We start from the raw sequence: 22,340 nt of genomic DNA, 5'->3' as shown, positions 1-22,340 counted from the left end.
AGGCAGGACTGGTAAAATCTTTTGATGAATTTTAGACATTTTCTCGCCTGGAAGTAGCTTTTCGTTTTGAAACGTGTTCCAACGAACACCTAGAAATACCAGGTCTTGTTGAGGCGTAAGTAAAGCCTTTGAAGCAAAATATGGACATGCTTCTGTAGGATGATTTTGTTTTAATAAGCAATAAGATAATCGTCCTAATAAACGATGATACGCAGAACTTGCTCTCTGAGGGTTTGTTTAACCCAATTGGTCAGGGAAGCAGGTGACCGGACAATAAGCAAGTAATTTGCAGCAACTGTCCCTTGTATACAGACGTAGGAGCCGTCAGTGCGATGGAGCGACTGCCAGGTAAAATAAGCTTGGGACAGGTATATTTTGCAAAGCCAATCGTCGGGTTGCAAAATGAAACTGTCATTAGTTGAACATTTATGAGCCCGAATGGCTGAGTCAAAACATAATCGAATAGAGTGGAAAGATTGAAAATAGGACGGCAGGACCCGTCGACCTTAGGGACCAGAAACATTGTCGAAATAAAACTTGGCAAGGGGCTGGCAACTTCTAAGACACCCTGGAATATCATTTGTCGAATTTGGAGATACATATCTTCAGACTCTGTGGTAGAAAAATGATTTTGGTTTAATTTTGGAATGAACCGAGGTGGTTTCTCCATGAATGGTATGCGGTACCCTTTTAGAATCTTTATAATAATAACCTGGAGCATCTAGGCGCTGCCAACGAGAAACGGTGGTAAAACTTCAAAGTTTGACCCGCTCTGAATTTTTGATTGTCAGTTACGTTTTTTGGCATTCCCGAGATCCCAGAGATTCCCGAGATCCGAAAGAGAAGCGGCATATTCACGGGTACTTTTGCCCTGGAAGTTCCCTCAGTTGTCCAATCGAGCTCCTCTCGAGTGAAAGGAACTTCGTGCATTGCCAGGCATTGACCGTGGTTCAAAATTATTTCTTTGTCCCCGTGGGGTACGATTGTATGAACAGCCTTGCGCAGGCTGGTGATCATGGGAAATGTGCGAGCTAGCACAACATCCATGATACATACCCTGCGCGGGTATATAATTCTTAGTCTGCCTCTGCGGGGGTAGGCTAAGCTCTCGAGTGAAAAGAACTTCGTGCATTGCTAGGCATTGACCGTGGTTCAAAATTTATTGTTTGTCCCTGCGGGGGACGATTGTAAGAACAGCCTTGCGCAGACTGGTGAGCATGGGAAATGTGCGAGCTAGCACAACATCCATGAGACATACCCTGCGCGGGTATATAATTCTTAGTCTGCCTCTGCGGGGGTAGGCTAAGCTCTCGAGTGAAAAGAACTTCGTGCATTGCTAGGCATTGACCGTGGTTCAAAATTTATTGTTTGTCCCTGTGGGGGACGATTGTAAGAATCAGCCTTGCGCAGACTGGTGAGCATGGGAAATGTGCGAGCTAGCACAACATCCATGAGACATACCCTGCGCGGATATATAACTCTTAGCCTGCCCCTGCGGGGGGCGGCGAGTCAATCTGTTGCTCTAGAACCCGCTTGCGCAGCGGCAGCAACATTGTTCTGACTATTCGCAACAAAGGTTTTGCGAGCTCCCTCAGTCTTTTCGAGTAGTGACACCAGCAACTCGGAATTAACTTAGATAAAATGATTGCCAGAACTGGGTCATGAACGAAATTGATAATTGCATTGCGTCTCATTTGAAAACCTCATAGATCTCAAAGCCCAGCTCAGACCACAAATTAATTGAAGTAACTCTGACGTTGTGATACAAATCCTTAACGGTTTCATTAAACCTTCAGGGGTCAAGCTTGAAGCGTGTGACCATTGTAACAATTTCTCAAGAGCAGATTTCAATGCTCCGCGCTGCATAAGTACGCAATATAATAATGCCGCGTATGATTTGTGCACGTGAGCTTTTTTTTTTTTTTTTTAAATCTAAATATTTAAGCTCATCATTGACCTCTAAATCAACAAAAACTAGTATATGATTATAAAATTCTTGAACTTCAGAATAACGAACTTCTGACCATTCGTTATTATGTTGAATATTTATTTAATATAGCCAAAACCCCCGAAAGAGAAGTTTTCGTAACGGACGTTTCTTTAAGTTTTGTTTCAATTTCAAAAACAAGATTCGGTTATAAAGAATTTCTAACGGTCGTTTCATTTTCATTTGATTTGCTATACAATTCCCGACTGACATTATCGTCGATGCAATTGCATGATTTTGAAAAATAGATCGGTTTTCGTAAAAATAATTAACCTTTTTGTTAAGTTCATTAACCTCTTGAGTTAATTTAGCTAAAGGGTGGTTATAGCGCAGTCTGTATTTGCTCCCCCCCTTTTTGTGGCGGCGGCGCCTCGATTTACGTTTGCTGTGTGAAGTAGAAGTCGATGACGAGCTCGAATCATTTGTTCAACTACTACTACTAGATGACCTTGCACGAGAACAATGTGCAATTTTTTATTAACCACATTAGTGGGTAGTTTCAAATCTAACGTTAGCTGGTGTCACTACCGAATCATGAACAAATTCACATTCGTTATTCATTATTAATAGCTACCTTAACCTAGGAAAGAACACAAACACAAGAACTTAACTAGAAAATTAATATTTAAAAATTTAAATGTAGTATTTAAATTTATATTCGTTATTAAAGTAACGATACGAACGATAAAATCGTTATTAATATGAAATGTTCATCTTTTCTAAAGAAAAAATGTATAAAAATATAACTTACGTGAATTACCAAAACCTTGAAAAACGGTAAAAACACAACACTGAAATTATTTCACTTTATACTTAAATTATATAACTGGGAGTTATATAATAAGGAGGTATAATACGTAATGACTTCTGAGCACGACTGTGCGGTGCGGAAAACAAAACGCCAATGATCATAGTCGAGCGGGAATTCTCCCTCTACCTGCTCGATGATGGCGCCAAGGTTGACAGAGCTACCAACATTCAGGAAAGAAAAGGAGGTAAAATCTGCGGAAACGGAAGTGCCTATCTCAATTATTATGCTTCAAATAACGGTCAAGTGTTTAATAACTAGATTTAGTTTTTTTTTTAAATCTTAAATACTGTTAGACAATTATTACACGGCCAGTCTGTCATCATTTAACTTGGTCGAATTTCGACCATTGGGCGATCTCTAGTGAATATTAAAATAATAACTCTAGGTAAACAACTGCTGAAATATTGCCCTTCTGGAACTCTACGCTTCGAAACATTTGATGTATGCGATCTTTTGAATTATCGCCAGAAATAAATAATATGGCACAACAACACTGTTAAACTGAAAACGTAATAGAAAACCGTGGAATTTGGGACGTGAGCTATATTTTATACAGCTGCCATTTTTTACGAACTCTATCTACAATTATTACTATTGTAAACCGTCTAATGTAAGAACAGATTACTAGATATTATTAAAACTTTATTGAAATAGATACGTGTCTAGAAAATAAACACATTACCAAACTATTAAAGTTAAAATAAGATGGGATTTAAGATTATTATATTTACAGCTTACTTCCATTTAATGATAACTTTATAAAATTTCAAATACGAATCTACCATGTACTTTTTTATTAAGGACATAAATCATAAAGAAGCTTAAGACTCAAAAGCTTCTTATTGCAAAAGGAAATTTCACAAACGGGAAAAGCTCTTATCTGTTCCCACGAACAAGCTTACAAGTATGCCATTTTTGCCGTTATGTACCTACTCGAATCGTTTTAGTCACAAAAGAGTAGTGGCTTTGTTTAAACAATTTTAGAACATCTATAATAATAGACATAATATTGTCTACCACAATTTCTTTCATAGTTTATTATAAACTGTATTATCTTGTCTTAGGTATGCCTGTGTTCACCGACCTCTAAGTGCCCCCTAGAGTCATGTATCTCTTATAGTATTGGATCTGACCGTAAAATCCTGCAGGAATCGTTTTTTTCGATCAAATTTATTTTAAAATAATCTTTAGAACGTATAGAATGGATTAATGTTGGGTTGCCTTGTCAAAAGTAGCCGCAAGTACCTCTAATTAAGTTTAATGTTCATGAGATAAATGCATAATTTGTTTGAATATTTTTTTCAGTAAATTTTACATCATTTGAAAGAAAATGACGAGACAAAATAAAGTATAAATGGTTGCCAGCTCTAAGTCGGCCGCAACCTAGGGTTGCCAGCCCGTAAACAGACATAGTTCATCATCAAAATTGAAGCATCGATTTTTTTAATAATTTTGATACAAAATTAAAGTTTTATGCATTTTATGCATGAATATCCATGGTTTCCAGTTGCACGATAGCCGCAAACTGGGGTTGCCATCACTTTTGTTTAAGACAAATGTTCAGGCCTACAATTATTATGCCTGGGAGAATTTGAGGACGTCGAGAACCCGCAAGATTGCAATTTTTATTTAACAGGCGTTTTTATTTTTATGCGTAGTGTCCTGTCATTTCTCAATGTCATTCCTTCTTAGTTCTTATTTTTCCATTGAATACACGCAAGTTTGTATTACGGGCTTTCATTTTGCTCAATTAGAGGTACTTGCGGCTACTTTTAACAAGGCAACCCAACATTAATCCATTCTATACGTTCTAAAGATTATTTTAAAATATATTTGATCGCAAAAACGATCCATGCAGGATTTTACGGTCGGATCTTAGGATATTAGGACAAATACGTTTTTAACAAAACTCATGTGTCATCAAGTTCTGAGTTCTTAAACCCGAGAATTTAGTTTGATATAATACACACTTAAAGGTCGCTAGGAGGACACTAAATCGTAAGGAGACGGTTGGTGAAATCAGGCATTATTCGCTTAATCAAAAGAATCTTACCTGTTATTCTAGGTACTAGCCCTAACCAAATATTGCTCAGCGAAAAGCCGGAAAATGTGTCATCGTTATTTTATCTAATCTTTTATCTGTCGGATGCAATTGGGCCACTTAGCTTAAGCTGAACCTACTAATTGTTATTTTACGGACAATAAGGTAGGTAAGTACATACTTAAATAATCTTCCTAATTTTTTTTTTTGTTATTAATGGATTTAACAGCTTAGGGATTATACAGGGACGCTTTCAAATGCAATTTTTAAATTTAAATCGTTGCCAAGTGGTACCTCATTTCCCGTTATGTAGATATTTGTTTTATCACAGGATTTCTCATTCCATCCTGGACTTATCTTTAGCGATCGCTGATTAAATTTTACGTGTATTGTATTGAGGGCGAGAATGAAATCTGTTCAGGATTATATTACTCTTATTACGTCTTTATGCTACCAGACATAAGGATCATTTTCACGGAAACTTCGAGGTAAAACTGCATGGAGAAATCGCCCCCAACACCATAGTCTCGGCGTTCTCTGAAATATTCGCCAATGTGACTCATGCGGATTATAAATACACGGATGTTGGTTCCGTGCGTGCGTTGGTATTTTATATTTAGAATTATTAATAACGATTATGAAACAGGGAAAGGACTTGATTTATTGAAAATACGCTTATTATATTTCGTTATTTTCTCTTATTTTTTTTTTACGTTTTCTAATATTGCCACGTCAATAACCACGTTTTACGCAGTATAACCTCATTGTTTTACGCAGATGTCAAACCGCCATGATTATTTATTTATTTTATTATTCTTTTTCTTTCGTCCTGTCAAATCTGATTTTTTTATTTTTTATTTTTTATATCATCTTAAATGTAAAAGCCAACAGCACATAAAAAGTAAGTCGATATTAATATCTTAAGATTATTTAGTTGTATTTTATTTAATGTATATATAGTCTGTCAAGTAAGTGAGGAGGTTGAGGGGTGGCGGCATCGTGGTGTCATCCCTTTCTAATCAATCTAAGAAAAAAGGGATGACACTACGATGTTGCCACTTTTTAACTTTTAATTTTTAATTTTTTAATTTAATTTTTAATTTCTTCACTTTCTTGACTTTAGTTCCATGTCAATTTCTGTACGTTTTACTGTTTAGTTTATTAGTATTGTGAAGCCACTCATTGGCCCCCGCAGAATATCAGTGCAGCGGGCTCGCTTGCTGCGTTTGCTGAGCTGGGGCCAATTTTTGGCATCACACAGCATTGTAATAATATTTATAGATCTGATATATACTGTTTGTGACTAGATCATAATAACTGTACCACTGAATACTGTTTAATTATTATGATGTTTCGTGTGATGCTGGAAATAAAAGTATTCTTATTCTTATTCTTATTCTTATTTAGATAAATATTGTGGACTGTGGCCAACCTAAAATAAATTTTCCTTTATAGGAACTATACAGTATTTCCTTGTTGGTTACGCTAATAGCAATGTACCATCGAGGAAGTTGATACCTATGCAATTGACAGACCAACATTATTTGGTCGAATATGTCAATTCAATGTTAATTCATTAATTCTGATCTGTCAGCTGGGTTTGAAATGACGTAACGCAACCAAACTACTTAGGTCCCCGATTTGCATAGGAATCAACTTCTCTGATAGTACAACATAAAATTTGTATTAAGCAATTTAAAATTATTATTACAATATTGTTTTTTTTAATTTTGTCCTAAAATTACATAGCTTAAGTATAATATATATTGATTAAGCACTTTTGTACTTAATACTTAATGTTAAATTGATGTTAAATATGTGCCTAATACCTACATATCTAATTTACGAGTGTTCTGGGAAGGACTATTGTTTTTTACCAAAAGTCAATTATCAGTTATGATTGTTTTTGAATACCTTCATCAAATCATCACCAACAAAATAATCGTATGAGGATTATCGAAGGAACAAAAACTGCTCGCGTGTGGCGCTCTCAAAAGAAATCAAAAGCATTCATGAATGAATGTTTCGGACGTTGTTCGGACGGTATTTTATTTATATTATAAGAAGATAATAATAGCTATAGAAAGATCAAATGCATGTACGTATCGGTAGCGGGTAGGGTAAATGCAGGATAGTTGGCCACGATAAAGCTTAGATAATATACAATAATATTATGTTTTTTTTTCAACTTGTTTTAAAACAATGCATTGCAGCACTTATACTCTTTAGCAAATAACAGAGAATAAAAATAATTTTAATTTTATTTATTCCCTTTTATTATATTAAGTTCAGTCTTGTATAGCAATGAAGTATGGAATAATAATTGACAATGGTGGTATTAATTTCCTGGTTAAAGGTTATTCATAAAGCATTTCAACAAAGCTTCCAAAAGATACATAATAATTAGGTACATTCAACAAGGTGCTTTTTACCTATACCATATTATCTAAACAAGGCAATTTTAATTTTTCTATATCATTGTTACTGTAAGTATATTTTATACTAGCTGTTGCCCGCGACTTCGTCCGCGTGGACTTTAGTTTATAGCGCGCGGTGTCAACAAAATTTGTGTCAAATTTAAATACTTTTTAAAACCCTGGTAAGTGTTACCCCTCTTAGGGCCGCGCTACACCGGAATGGCAGCGCTGAAAGTACTCGCCTCGCCGCTGCCATTCCGGTGAAGCGCGGCCCTTAATTAATCAAAATACCCAAAAACAGCTGTGCAGTGTGCACATAATCTATACTAATATTATAAATGCGAAAGTATCTCTGTCTGTCTGTCTGTCTGTCAGTCTCGCTTTCACGCCAAACGCCAAAAGTATCTCTGTCTGTCTGTCTGTCTGTCAGTCTAGCTTTCACGCCAAACGCCAAAACTACCGAACCTATTGTAATGAAATTTTGTATACAGATAGTCTAAAGCCTGAGAAAGGACATAGGCTACTTTTTTACTGGAAAAAAGGGCTGTAAGGGGGTGAAAATGCGTAAATTTGTTCAAATTAAGTTAATTCCAACAATTCATAATAGACGGCGCCGTGCGTCTTCTACATCGCGCTGACGCTTGCTCAAAAGTCTTCCTATAAGACGTGGTATCATCTTACATTTAAGTTTCGATTTTTTTCGATTGTTATATCTATTCTACGGTATTAAATAACTCAGTACTTTATCTGTGCAGTGACGTAACCTTAAATCTATCAATGATAAATAGTTTATGGGTAAAGTTGTGTAATTGGAGCTAAATAAGCTTTAAAATTTGGCATAAAATATAAAGTTTAATATAAAAAAATTAAATACTTATTGTGTGCACACTGCACAGCTGTATTGATTTAAGGGGTACCAGGGTTTTTTTATAAAAGCTTTTGACACCAATTTTGTTGACATCGCGCGCTATAAACTGAAGTCCACGCGGACGAAGTCGCGGGCAACAGCTAGTATTATACATAAAATATGTTTAAGATTTTTGAAATTTTATTTTAATACACATCCAAGACCCAGGAACATTGAAAACTTTTTGTTCCGCCTGCGGGACTCGAACCCAGGACCCCCGGGATGAGCGCTGGCCACGCGCAATGCGAATTCATTTTCATCGATATTTTCATGGAAATAAGATATTTTCCCACATCAAAATGTAGCCTATGTCCTTTCTCAGACTCTAGAATAACTGTGTACAAAATTTCATTGCAATCGGTTCAGTAGTTTTGGCGTGAAAGCAAGACAGACAGACAGACAGACAGACAGACAGACAGACAGAGATACTTTCGCATTTATAATATTAGTATGGATTAATTCACTACTTAGATCCAGATCAATATCATAAATGTTGTAAAATTTATATCAGTCCTCTAACATTTCTAACTTCATACATTTGTATACTCCACTCATTTACTTTAGAATAGCCAAGCAACAAAAAGTAAATTAATTCAAAGGCAGAGAACCGCGCGTTTACCCCGCCCGAGCGTCCCGACCGGCGCGCGGCGCGGCGCGGCGACCGGGCACCGGCTGACATGTGGGCAGTCGCGTTCCCGCCGCGCCGCCGACATGTTGCGCCTGCTGCTGCTAGTGCTGCTCACGGACCGCTCGCGCACCGCGCTCGTCACCAACCCCCCCACCCTGGGAGACCAGCTCGAGAAGTTCTACCAAAAGCTGGAGAGGTTCACGCTGTCTCCCACCAGAGACAGCCTCTATGATAAGCTGGACCGGCTCAACTCGCTCGTGCCGGACCAGGAGCCGACGGAAGATGAGGACGAGGAGCTCTTGACTGCTATGCAGCTGATGATGCCCACCATGAGCGACGACGAGCTGCAGAGGGTGATGCAGGAGCTGCAGCGGATGAAGGCAGAGAGGAGCGACAAGCTGGACGATTACCCTGACGATTATGACGTAAGTGAAGTGGTATAAATAAGTTCACCTACCGCGGTTTAAATGCTCTATTCGGTGATTTCAAGTGCAAATAACGAGCAAACCGGCTTTCGTATCCTCGGTGAGCATCTGTTTTATTGTGGTTGGGCTGTTACCCTACATGACGAGCTTCGTAGCTCTTTGAATACTTAGTAGCTGTAAGCAGTTTTTACTCTCAAACACTCTCTGGCTTCATTAAAAAGATTGTATCGTCCATAGTTATAAAGTTTATAACATTTTGCTAAAACAATATTACCCAACTGAAAGATAAGACACTGCTTTCTTAAGTTTTAAACGTTACATATAGCTAAAATATTTAAGCAGGTTAAAAATATATAGATACTAACCTCAGAAACATTTAACAGAACGAGAAATAAATAGGTTCATTGTTATCAGAATTATACATTAAATAGATACTAAGCTTTTAAAGCTATGGCTAAGTAGATTGTACTCTTTAGACTAGCAACAAAAAGCTCATAAAACAAAGTACGCAATGTAGATTTATTGCGCTGAGGAATTTCTCCCCATATTTGTGAGCTTTTAGTGTTTATAAGTTATAACTTCGAGTTTTAATATTCTTATCACTAGCACAGAATAGACAATAGTATGTTACTAGTCCAAAAAGGCCTTATAAGCAGAAGAAGTGAGTTTACTTGTTTCCATTGAAAAGGCTCTAAGACAAATTTATGTAGAGTAAAGAATGGGAAATGTACGATTTCTGTAGGATTCTCTTTTACTTCAAATAGCGGATACCACCAATTTCACCAATAAAATAATATTTGTATAACTATAATGATCGTGAAATAAACAAACTGTACATATCGAGTTCGTCACGTATGAAATGTAGAGATTTTCCTAATTAAAAATGTTGAATTTTTTTTATAAATGAAACGACTGGACTCTTGGCTTTTTTATCTATGGAAAATTAAACTACATTTTTCTATCAATTCTTATCAGCAATAACGTTAATAAGAACCAATATTAAATTAGTAGATACAGTTGCTAAGGTCTCTGTGTCGGTTCTCACGGCAACGAACAACGGAAACCAGATGTGATCAATCGCACGCCGCTTTTTTGTTTCCCGCAAACCGACGTCCTTTGTGCGATTGCTAATAAGCTTTATGAACTTCTACGAATATAAAGTTACAACCTTTTCTCTATCATACTTTAGAGGCTAAGAAAGCTGTTGAGAGCTTTTGCGAGCATATGCGAAGAGAAAACATTATTACTTATATTAAAATCAATGCGAAAGTATGTCTGTCTGTTGGTTATTCTTAGCCTAAGGGTTGATTCAGGCCGCAACGCGACGCGTAGATGCAGGTAAAGGCGAGGCGAGGCGCGGCGCGGCATAAATTTGTATGGATTTGACAGATTTCAATTGCGGGAGACGTCTTGTCAATCTGTCAAATCCATATTTTAGAAATACATCTACGCGTCGCGTTGCGGTCTGAATCAACCCAGGGCTATATCTCACCGGGAAGCCAAGGCGACGTAGCCAGTGATTTTGCGGTGTTTTTCTGAAGAGGAGTCCACACCGCCCTTTTTTCCATACAAACGTTGTCCCCTGTTTCCTCCCTGGATAATGCTAGTAAAGTTATAATTTTTTCCTGAATATCTACGGCCACTAATACGATGTCCCTATGTTTTCTTTTTTTTTTCATAATTTAATTATTAAATAAGATATGAACGTTCAAAAACCCAAAAAAATGGCCAGATTTTTCGCTGTGTTCAAATGTCTAGAAAACAGATTTGGCTAGATTATACAAAAAAAATCAAAACATAGGAACACAGCTCAAGCCTTTTTTTAATCTTTAATGAAAAAAGTACTTAAATCGGTTAAGTTTTGGAGAAGGAATCAGGGGACAACGAATCGTTGATTTTCTGGATTTTCTGCAGTTGTCTCTATCGCGTTCTGCGGTATGGGCTTGAGGTAAGAGAGACAGCTATAGATATTACACGTACTTTTTTTTTCATTTCTCTAGCCCCTGGTGTATCCTCTTAAAGTTAAGTTTAAAAACAGCGCTTTGCAGCGACGAAGAGGTGACATGGTAATATCACTGGTTACGTCGTGATGGCGTCCCGGTGAGTTTAAATAGCTCTTAGTGTGTAAACTCTAAACACACTATGCCGAATTTCCGCGGCGGAAGTTCGGCTTGATTGCGCCTGCAATGTATTTAAATTACCGATGGTCGATGACACACTATGCCGAAATTCCGTCGAGTTATATACATTTGACATTGCTGACGTAATCATGCGGAATTTCCGCCGCCGCGGATAAATTCCACATAGTGTGTTTAGACACTAAGGGCCTATTTCACCACTTCCTGATAAAGTACCGAATAGGCTTAAACTTAAAATTCACAACTTTTTGACAGATTCTCCATACTTGATCTGTCAAGTTAATTTGTGGATAGCCTTTTCGTCACTTATCAGGAAGTGGTGAAACAGACCCTTAATCCCTAAATTAATTTGAATGAATGAATGTAATTTGGTGGAAGCACTTTGAGAAAGTTTGAGTCTCGATTAATGACATAGTTACTACCACAGTCTATTGGATACTACTATGAAGGTTTTCATGGGCGTACCCAGGATTTCAGCTAGGGGGGAGCAGCTCATACCTGTTTCGAAAATATGGTTATTCTGGTATGTTGAAATTTACTTTTATTGATCTGACTAAAAAATATTTTGGTTTTAACACTTCATTTTGCGCAGTGGTAGGGGGCGCTGCTTATTTCTCGCAAATCGCAAGAGAAGCCATGGACAAAAGTTATATCGACTTCACTGAAAGCATTAAAGATATTCTCGTGCGGCAAAATATTTATGAGCCTTCAATCTTTATTGATTTATCGGTTATAGCACATTGGACCAATTCTCTGAATTGGTCCAATGTGCTATGACGATGTCGCTTTAACTAATTAACCTTAAAACTATTAGGCATGTATGTACCTACTGTGGACAAAGTTACTGCTCTATCATAGACATGCGAAAAAAATTGCTTAACGGCGTCAATTAATCGCGTACTAATATGAAATAGTTCAAAATACATAATATTGTATGCAGTCGTTGCGATCACAACACATAATATGAGTTCAGTGTTCAAAATAAGTATAGATATATCGGTGTCAAACCAACCTATATTTAATTACATTACCTATGCTATTTTCCACTCAGAGATCTAGCTATTTAGCCGCTCCGAGCAAAGATAATTTTCACCGCCCTTTACATAGTATAGAAAACCAAATGAGTCATGGGCTAGTTTTTGGGAGTAAAGACAGGGGGATATCTAAGTAAAATACTTGAACATTTTCAATATCCTTAGATTTAAAATTCTCAAACTTGGGTGGTGGACCGTGGATGGTTATAATGGTTAGGTTGGAAGATAGGTAGGTAAATTTTCCCGCTCTGAGCAAATGCCCGGCTCGCCCCCCTGGATCGGGCCCTGGTTCCACTATATTTTTTTGATCTTACAAAAGTAATTAATCACAGCATATTTATAATATAAATAATAAAAGCCAAAAAGTAAGAATAAAAGCGAGCATTTGTCAATTTAAGGCCGAGTGTGCATGTCGCCGTGAACGCTTCGTAAATCATTGCTTTTGATCGTTCGGTTAAAATTAACCAGGCGTTGTAAGCGGATCCAAAAACAATAAACTAAAATTTGCGCACTTTGCCAAGTATTGCGACAATAAAATACACCAAATATTCGTTTAGTTGCGCCACAATATTATCGCGTATCACAGCAGTGATGGTTTACGATTACGACTTTGTGACTTGTGAGTGTCACCGGTCTGTTTTACCCACGGGTTCTAAGCCATTAAATTAATGACCTTAAAATTTGGGTCTCGATAAGCGTTTGCGAAAATACATAAGTAAATTTAACGAATTCATTAAGAGGATACACCAGGGGCTAGAAAATGAAAAAAAAGTACGTGTAATATCTATAGCTGTCTCCCTTACTTCAAGCCTATACCGCAAAACGCGATAGAGACAACTGCAGAAAATCCAGAAAATCAACGATTCGTTGTCCCCTGATTCCTTCTCCAAAACTTAACCGATTTAAGTACTTTTTTCATTAAAGATTAAAAAAAAAGCTTGAACTGTGTTCCTATGTTTTGCTTTTTTGGTATAATCTAGCCAAATCTATTTTCTGGACGTTTGAACACAGCGGAAAATCTGGCCATTTTTTTGGGTTTTTGAACGTTCATATCTTATTTAATAATTAAATTATGAAAAAAAGAAAACATAGAGACATTGTATTAGTGGCCGTAGACATTCAGGAAAAAAATTATAACTCTACTAGCATTATCCAGGGAGGAAACAGGGGACAACGTTTGTATGGAAAAAAGGGCGGTGTGGACTCCTCTTAAAATACAGTATGGGAATACCGTAGTCCGTACTTATACTTACTGTATACTAGCACTAAAAGTTTTCCCTTGATTAACCTCACAGAATTCTATAAAATGTTTAAAATATAATTGCCCCTACTTTAGAAGTTAGAGGGGGGGGGCACACATTTTACCACTTTGGAAGAGTCTCTCTCGCAAACTAGGTTAGAAAAAAATGATATGAGAAACCTCATTATGATTTTTGAAGACCTATCCAAAGATACCGCACACGTATAACCCCATAGGTATAACACGTAGTTGTACCTATGGGGACCCCTAAAATTTTTATTAATTTCTCAATTTTTGTATCAAAATCTTAATGCGGTTTACAGACTACATCTACTTACCAATTTTCAATAGTATAACTCTTATAGTTTCGGAGGAAAGTGGCTGTGACATACGGACGGACAGACAGACCGACAGACAGACAGACATGACGAATCTATAAGGGTTCCGTTTCTTGCCCATTTGGCTACGGAACCCTAAAAACAACATTAGGCAAGAAACATAGCAAATAGGCGGCTATATACTAACCCCCTTACTAATAACTAACCCCCTTACTAATAAACGTTGTATAAGCTTTGAATAGTTATACAGTGTTTTGTTCCTGTCACACAAGTGACATTTTTAATTGCATTGAAGAAGACAAAACACTGTATAACTATTCAAAGCTTATGCAGCGTTTATTAGTAAGGGGGACAGAGATTATAATATTATGTACTCAGAGACATTTAATTATGATTAAGAGGATTCCACACCGCCCTTTTTTCCATACAAACGTTGTCCCCTGTTTCCTCCCTGGATAATGCTAGTAGAGTTATAATTTTTTTCCTGAATATCTACGGCCACTAATACAATGTCCCTATGTTTTCTTTTTTTTCATAATTTAATTATTAAATAAGATATGAACGTTCAAAAACCCAAAAAAATGGCCAGATTTTCCGCTGTGTTCAAACGTCCAGAAAATAGATTTTGCTAGATTATACCAAAAAAGCAAAACATAGGAACATAGCTCAAGCCTTTTTTTAATCTTTAATGAAAAAAGTACTTAAATCGGTTAAGTTTTGGAGAAGGAATCAGGGGACAACGAATCGTTGATTTTCTGGATTTTCTGCAGTTGTCTCTATCGCGTTTTGCGGTATAGGCTTGAAGTAAGGGAGACAGCTATAAATATTACACGTACTTTTTTTTCATTTCTCTAGCCCCTGGTGTATCCTCTTAACCTTCAATTTAATGAAGAATTTGACTGATAATTTAGTATGGGGCAGTCAACATTTTGAATTATGTAATTACATAATATTTTAAGTGATCACTAATCAATGTTCCACTCCGAGTGCGGCAGTTTTTGACACATACACAAGTCACAACTGATACGTAATCTGATGGCAAAAAGTGAGAAAATAAATTGACTAGCAATACCGGGGTAACTGGAATAAAACATTTCGGTCCTTTTTTTCCTTTAGCGGTTTATTATGTGTGTGAAACATGGAAATATAAAAATTTATCCAAAGGATATTCTTTGAAAATCTGCTATCAAAATTTGCCATCAGATTCTGGTAGACCTATACCGAACTCTTTGAAATCAGCTGTAGAAGTTGAACAACTTCAACATTATTTTTCGAAACCTAAAGAAATATTTATAAGTGTCAAATCTTGATTTAAAACTATACTCCACTCGGGCTAACTTGTCGCTAGCGGTCATTGACTCCCTGTCCAAAACTTGTCATTTTCCATATAAAACCACGATTGGCAATATCTGACACTTCATTGTCAAACGCAGTTTATATGGAAAATGACAAGTTTTTGACAGGGAGTCAATGACCGCTAGCGACAAGTTAGCCCGAGTGGAGTATTACCCCCTTTTCGATTGTTCACCAGTAGAGCACATGAATCAAACACACGATTCAATCGGACGGTCGAGTAATCTCACGAACAATGCGGTTTCATTTAAATAACAATGAATGAAGACATCCATTCATTCTGTTACAAAACTATCTCCGACAAGAATCAATAAGCGGCGAAACATTGTACCTACTATTAGAGAAATTGATGATGGTGGATGGTGGACCTGCATAATTTGGTTGCGTTATGTCAAACCCAATCGACTGATCACAGCTAACATCTTGACACAGTCCGACCAAATGACGTAGATCCGTCATCTGCTTATGAATAAAAAGGAGTATGGGCACATTTGGGCAATTTATAAATTAGTGTCAAATGAAAGTACTGATATCTAGAAATAACATTTGCTTTGGACGTGTTGTTGTATTCCATTATGTTTAGAAAATAATTAAATGCGAAATAATGTGATCGCATAGAACAATGTTTTTTTATTTATTTATTATTTACTAGCTGTTGCCCGCGACTTCGTCCGCGTGGACTTTAGTTTATAGCGCGCGGTGATTGTTATATCTATTCTGAGGTATTAAATAACTCAGTACTTTATCTGTGCAGTAACATAACCTTAAACCTATGAATGATAAATAGTTTATGGGTAAAGTTGTGTAATTGGGGGGGTAAATAAGCTTTAAAATTTGGCATAAAATATAAAGTTTAATATAAAAAAATGAAATACTTGTGGCGGTACCCACAATTCCTAACACACTGCCTAACATTCCTGCATCGCGCTATCGAAGTTTCGGAGAACGGCAAGATATATACAACGTCTGAAATGATGTCAGTGGGCTTCGGCCTTAAATTAAAGGGGTACCAGGGTTTTTTTATAAAAGCTTTTGACACCAATTTTGTTGACATCGCGCTTTATAAACTGAAGTCCACGCGTACATAGTCGCGGGCCACAGCTAGTAACTAATAAGTATGATTAGTTCTATGTTACAATGAAGTAAAAAATAAAACGCCATCTGTTGAATCGTATTAGAATTAAAATGTTCATTGCATCGATATATTTCTGGATTTTTTATAATATTATACATAAAATATATTTAAGTAAAAAATAAAACGCCATCTGTTTTCATATATTAGAATTAAAATGTTGATTGCATTGATATATTTTCTGGATGGAATATAGGCCAACACGGTACACTTGAACTCCTTTATTTTAGAGCGCCTTCTGTTGTCAACTTGTCACATATATATGAAATGCAGTAGGAGTTCTATAAGATAAGATAGATTGATTATTATTATACAAATGATAATATTATTAAACATAATATTCTAACGTATTAAAAACTATAAACAAAAACATAATAACTAATAAGTATGATTAGTTCTATGTTACAATGAAGTAAAAAATAAAACGCCATCTGTTGAATCGTATTAGAACTAAAATGTTCTTTGCATCGATGTTTTTGGTCACAATATACGACAATCGTGTCGTATATTGTGACCAAAAATACGACACGAAAAAATAATAGTTTTGTCCTCCAATAGGGTATTTTCATCAAGATGTTCATGGCTTCTAGACGTGAACATAAGAGTAACATTACCATTCTATTGCAAAAATGAGAAAATATAAAATCTGAAAAAACGGTGTTTTATGCTCAAATACAGGAAAAAACCAATAAATCTTGTGGAGTCATTATAATGTCATTATATCAGTAGCAGGTCTATAAAATACTTTTTTAAATAATTTTCTAGAATATTTGTTCTATAATTTAATTTAGTTATATTTATAAATAATTACACGATCAATAAAATGCAAAAGCAAAATAGTAAGACACACAAAAAAAAGTAAAAACATACGGTGGGTCATTTGACCGCTCTTGGTCTTTCTAGGAAGTTCAAAATTCCGGTCTTTCTAGTGTTAAACTATCTACATTAGCGGTCGCCCGACACACCTTGACAACAATTATGGACTAAAATATCACTTTACACTTAGGAATTATTTAAACTTAAAGTCAGTAAAATAAATTATTTTATTACTTTTTAAAGTTGTTTGGCGGGTTTTTTTTTAAATTTCTTAATTTAATTTTATTTCATGCTTTTTAAACTTGTGTTGGTTATAGTGCAGAATAAGTCTGTTCTGTTGATAGAACAGGATCATAATATTATATCCCAATGAATACCATCTAGGAATGTCCTTTTGGATGAGGCCGTCAATATGAGTCCAAACATGAAACCTCCACTTTGGGTTCATATGGAGCTCGGCTCCTATAGAATCCAGGTGATGCTGCAGCAGCAGCATGCAAAAATTTATTGGTTATCTACGTCTTACTAGTTGTCGTAATTAAAATGAGCCCAAACACAAAACCATTGCTCTTAGTTGGTGAGGAGCTGGGTATCCTATTGATTACCAGGTGATGCTGCAGCACCAGGTCAACTTTCCATTAATGTGTAATTATCCATAAATGTCACGAACTAGAATGCAATAAAGCCCACCAAACGGCTGCAAGTTGCTAATCGGCCCTTCACGAACCAGATGAACCGCGATTTTTTTTTTTTTCATTTTTGTATGGGCAAGGGCCCGAGCATCACGAGTTTCTCCATACAATAGTGAAAAATTTTTTTGGTCTTTCAGCGCTGCTACTTTCACAATGAACTCTCTACAAGGAACACGTACACACCCTAAAGTATTATCACTTATTTTTGTTACACCCTGTATATCAATAACGATTTTTATAAGAAACAAATAAAACTAACAATTAATAATAACTCATGTCATAATCATGAGAGATAAAAATGATGGAATGAGCGGTTCGATAACGACATAACAGAAGGCCTACTTAACCGCGGATACCGTAGTGGAGGGAGGGGGGGCGCAGCCCCCCTAAGAAAGGGGGGTTCGGGGGGCGCAGCCCCCCGCCAAAACAAAAACAAACACAATCCAGAAAGTCCAAGAGTAGGTTAGGTTAGGTTAGAACTTAGACCACAACACAGAGGGAGCCGAGCGAGCGCAGCGAGCGTGCTGCGGCAGCAGACGGCGACCGTCTTACTTTCGCTTTATAACGGTACGGAACCCTCCATGGGCGAGTTCGACTCGCACTTGGCCGATTTTATTATATTTTACCACCTCATTGTTTAAAAAGCTGCTTAGAATAAGATTTCTTACTGTTAAATTCCGATTCGTAACTGCCCACTGCACGTAACCGCTCATTCATTAATTTTTACCGCTCATTGAATTATTTTACTGTTTAATAATGTTTTCAATGATCCATTTCATTATTTTTTACAACTCATATTTGTTTACTTTACTGTTTAATTTTAACTGCTAAACTAGTTATTAGACGTGCCATTTATAATTTTTAACTTACCAAACATGCAATTTACAACTGACCCTTTAAATAAGTGTCTTATAAAATTAATATTTAATTTAATCTATACTAATACTTATTTTAAATGCGAAAGTATCTCTGTCTGTCTGTCTGTCTCGCTTTCACGCCAAAACTACTGAACTGATTGTAATGAAATTTTGTACACAGATAGTCTAAAGCCTGAGAAAGGACATAGGCTACTTTTTAACTGGAAAAAGGGGTTGTAAGGAGGTGAAAATGCGTAAATTTGGTCAAATTGAGTTAGTTCCAAAAACTGGAACAGATGGCGCCAAGAGTCGCCTAGATCGCGCTATCGCTTGCTCATATGTATTTCTATAAGAGGTGGTACCATGCTGAGTTAATTTTTGATTCTTTCGATTGTTATACACGTTACTAACTAATAACTCACCTACCAACTTAGATATCAAATTCAAAAACAACAGCGCCAAAACTACTGAACCCATTGTAATGAAATTTTGTACACAGATAGTCTAAAGCCTAAGAAAATACATAGGCTACTTCTTACTGGAAAAAGGGGTTGTAAGGGGGTGCTTATGCGTAAATTTGTTCAAATTAAGTTAGTTCCAAAAACTGGAACAGATGGCGCCAAGGGTCGCCTAGATCGCGCTATCGCTTACTCATATGTATTTCTATAAAATCATCACATCATATTATTAATAACATTAACTCAACGTGGTACCAGTACCATGTTGAGTTAATGTTTTGATTCTTTCGATTGTTATACATGTTATTAAATAACTCACTTACCAAAATAGATATCAGAAACAACAGTCTACCAATAATAAAATATACTATACGTGGGAGAGCCATGCTTCGGCATGAATGGGCCGGCTCGACTGGATAAATACCACGTTCTCACAGAAAACCGGCGTGAAACAGCGCTTGCGCTGTGTTTCGGCGAGTGAGTGAGTTTACCGGAGGCCCAATCCCCTAACCCCTACCCTATTCCCTTCCCTACCCTCAACTATTCCCTTCCCTTCCCTACCCTCCCCCCTATTACCCTATTCCCTCTTAAAAGGTCGGTCTCAACAAAATTTGTGTCAAATTTAAAAACTTTTTAAAACCCTGGTAAGTGGTACCCCTCTTAGGGCCGCGCTACACCGGACTGGCAGCGCTGAAAGTGCTCGCCTCGCTGCTGCCATTCCGGTATAGCGCGGCCCTTTATTAATCAAAATACCCAAAAACAGCTGTGCAGTGTGCACATAATCTATACTAATATTATAAATGCGAAAGTATCTGTCTGTCTGTCTGTTTGTCAGTCTCGCTTTCACGCAAAACGCCAAAACTACCGAACCTATTGTAATGAAATTTTGTATACAGATAGTCTAAAGCCTGAGAAAGGACATAGGATACTTTTTTACTGGAAAAAAGGGTTGTAAGGGGGTGAAAATGCGTAAATTTGTTCAAATTAAGTTACTTCCAAAAATTCATAATAGATGGCGCCGTGCGTCTTCTACATCGCGCTGAAGCTTGCTCAAAAGTCTTTCTATAAGAGGTGGTATCATCTTCCATCTAAGTTCCGATTTTTTTCGATTGTTGATCTATTCATATATACGGTAGGTATTAAATAACTCAGTACTTTATCTGTGCAGTGACGTAACCTTAAACCTATCAATGATAAATAGTTTATGGGTAGAGTTGTGTAATTGGGGGGCTAAATAAGCTTTAAAATTTGGCATAAAATATTAAGTTTAATATAAAAAAATAAAATACTTGTGGCGGTACCCACAATTCGCCTAACATTCCTGCATCGCGCTATCGAAGTTTCGGAGAACGGCAAGATATATACAACGTCTGAAATGACGTCAGTGGGCTTCGGCCTGACCGAGCATGCTATCTCGCTCGGTCGGAAGATCTTCCTTTTCGGCCGCCACGAACAACGTTAAATACTTATTGTGTGCACACAGGACAGCTGTATTGATTTAAGGGGTACCAGGGTTTTTTTTATAAAAGCATTTGACACTAATTTTGTTGACATCGCGCGCTATAAACTGAAGTCCACGCGGACGAAGTCGCGGGCAACAGCTAGTAATCAATAAATAATTAAGTAATTGTACAATATCTGTAATTATGTGCATGTTAATGTACAGTAATTGTTATTAATATTCATGGCTGGCCCGTTTCATTTTCTATTCATCATTTGGTGAAATGTCAACGGCCGTACGTCAACGTGTTCAGAGTTGTTTTACCTTTGAATATAGGAAAGTGGTCTTTATGGGGTCGGCTTAAGACCTCGTCGGAGAGATTAACAGTTTGGTCTGCATATTGCATGCGGCGCGGACGCAACACATGACATTATTCATTGAAACAACACCAGCCAGGGCAGCCACCAGCCATGATAGCCCCCTGTGAGGAACTATTTCACGCATTAATATGCGTGAAATATTTAGTTTCTCACCTATTCATATCAGGAGCATCCTAAATGCATAGGTACTTATTCGTTTATATCATAACTAGCGACCCGCCCCGGCTTCGCACGGGTATATAATATAATATAGCCACTGAAAAAATTATTAAAACCCATTCAGCAGTTTCGATTTCTATTCATTATGTAGTGAAGCAGGGGTTCTAAACCATTTTGGTGGCAAATATGGTCCGTAATAAAAATGACACTTCTTACACTTTGAGAATCATTCATCCATCATTATTCATCATAATATTACAATAAATTCTTATAGGTGCTTATTTGAAGGCTGTAAAACAATTTTATGTTACCGTACCGCGGTAGTTCATCTTTAAGGATGGGTTGCACCAGAGGCGTGGTTAAAGTTAAAGTTAAGGTTACAGTTATGGTTATAGTTAAGGCTAAATTTAGCTTTAACTTTGACCGGAGAAATTGACAGAGGACAGCTGGTCCAACAAGGTTATACATGAACGTGGGCGGGCGCGTTGGCTGGTAAAGGAGAACTGTCAAAAATGGCATTTTTGTATAGTGACAGCGTTAGTTAATTTTTTCGCCACGTGCATTTAAAACCTTGTCGAGCTCTATGGTTATGGTTAAATTATATGGCCTTTTGATGGCGTCAATTTATAACTTTAACCAAAGATTTGACATTTTGCATTGTAGTTAAAGTTATAGTTAAAGTTATAACTTTAACTATAACTGTAGTTATAGCTAAAGTTAGTTGGTGCAACCCAACCTAAGCGTCTGGTCTCTCAAATCGGAGCCCGGAGGAGTATAAAATATGTGAAGGTCTGTTGTTCGAGTTAATCTATATCTAAAGATTAACCCGATCAAAAGGTATAGAAATGAGTAATGACATGATGAGTCGAATGTCGACCTCGTATATCATCGAACGCTTATAATTATTATATTTTTATTGATTATATTTTTATTGATTCTATACAGAAGCGATAAAGAAAATGTGCTGGCTAAGTTCTCTGTTGCACTGACGAAATATTAGCGACCTAAGTTATTTTCATGTTGTCTTACAAAACATTTGAAACAACATAAACCAAAATATTCGCGCTAGCCGCTAACGCAACTCCA

General features: G+C 36.8%; 1 protein-coding gene across 1 annotated transcript in view; it reads left to right on the top strand.

Moving 5' to 3' along the window:
- Nucleotides 1–8,857: 8,857 nt before the first annotated feature.
- The window catches only part of LOC121739784, a 32,036-nt gene continuing 18,553 nt past the window's right edge, over nt 8,858–22,340 (top strand). The window contains exon 1 of the mRNA XM_042132348.1: nt 8,858–9,216. Within this exon, the coding sequence (XP_041988282.1) occupies nt 8,875–9,216 (342 nt within the window). The 5' untranslated portion in view covers nt 8,858–8,874. The remainder of the gene's footprint in view (nt 9,217–22,340) is intronic.

Source organism: Aricia agestis, chromosome 2 (assembly GCF_905147365.1).
Source record: "Aricia agestis chromosome 2, ilAriAges1.1, whole genome shotgun sequence".
In the NCBI taxonomy this organism is placed as follows: domain Eukaryota; kingdom Metazoa; phylum Arthropoda; class Insecta; order Lepidoptera; family Lycaenidae; genus Aricia; species Aricia agestis.
This window is presented reverse-complemented; position numbering and strand designations above follow the sequence as displayed.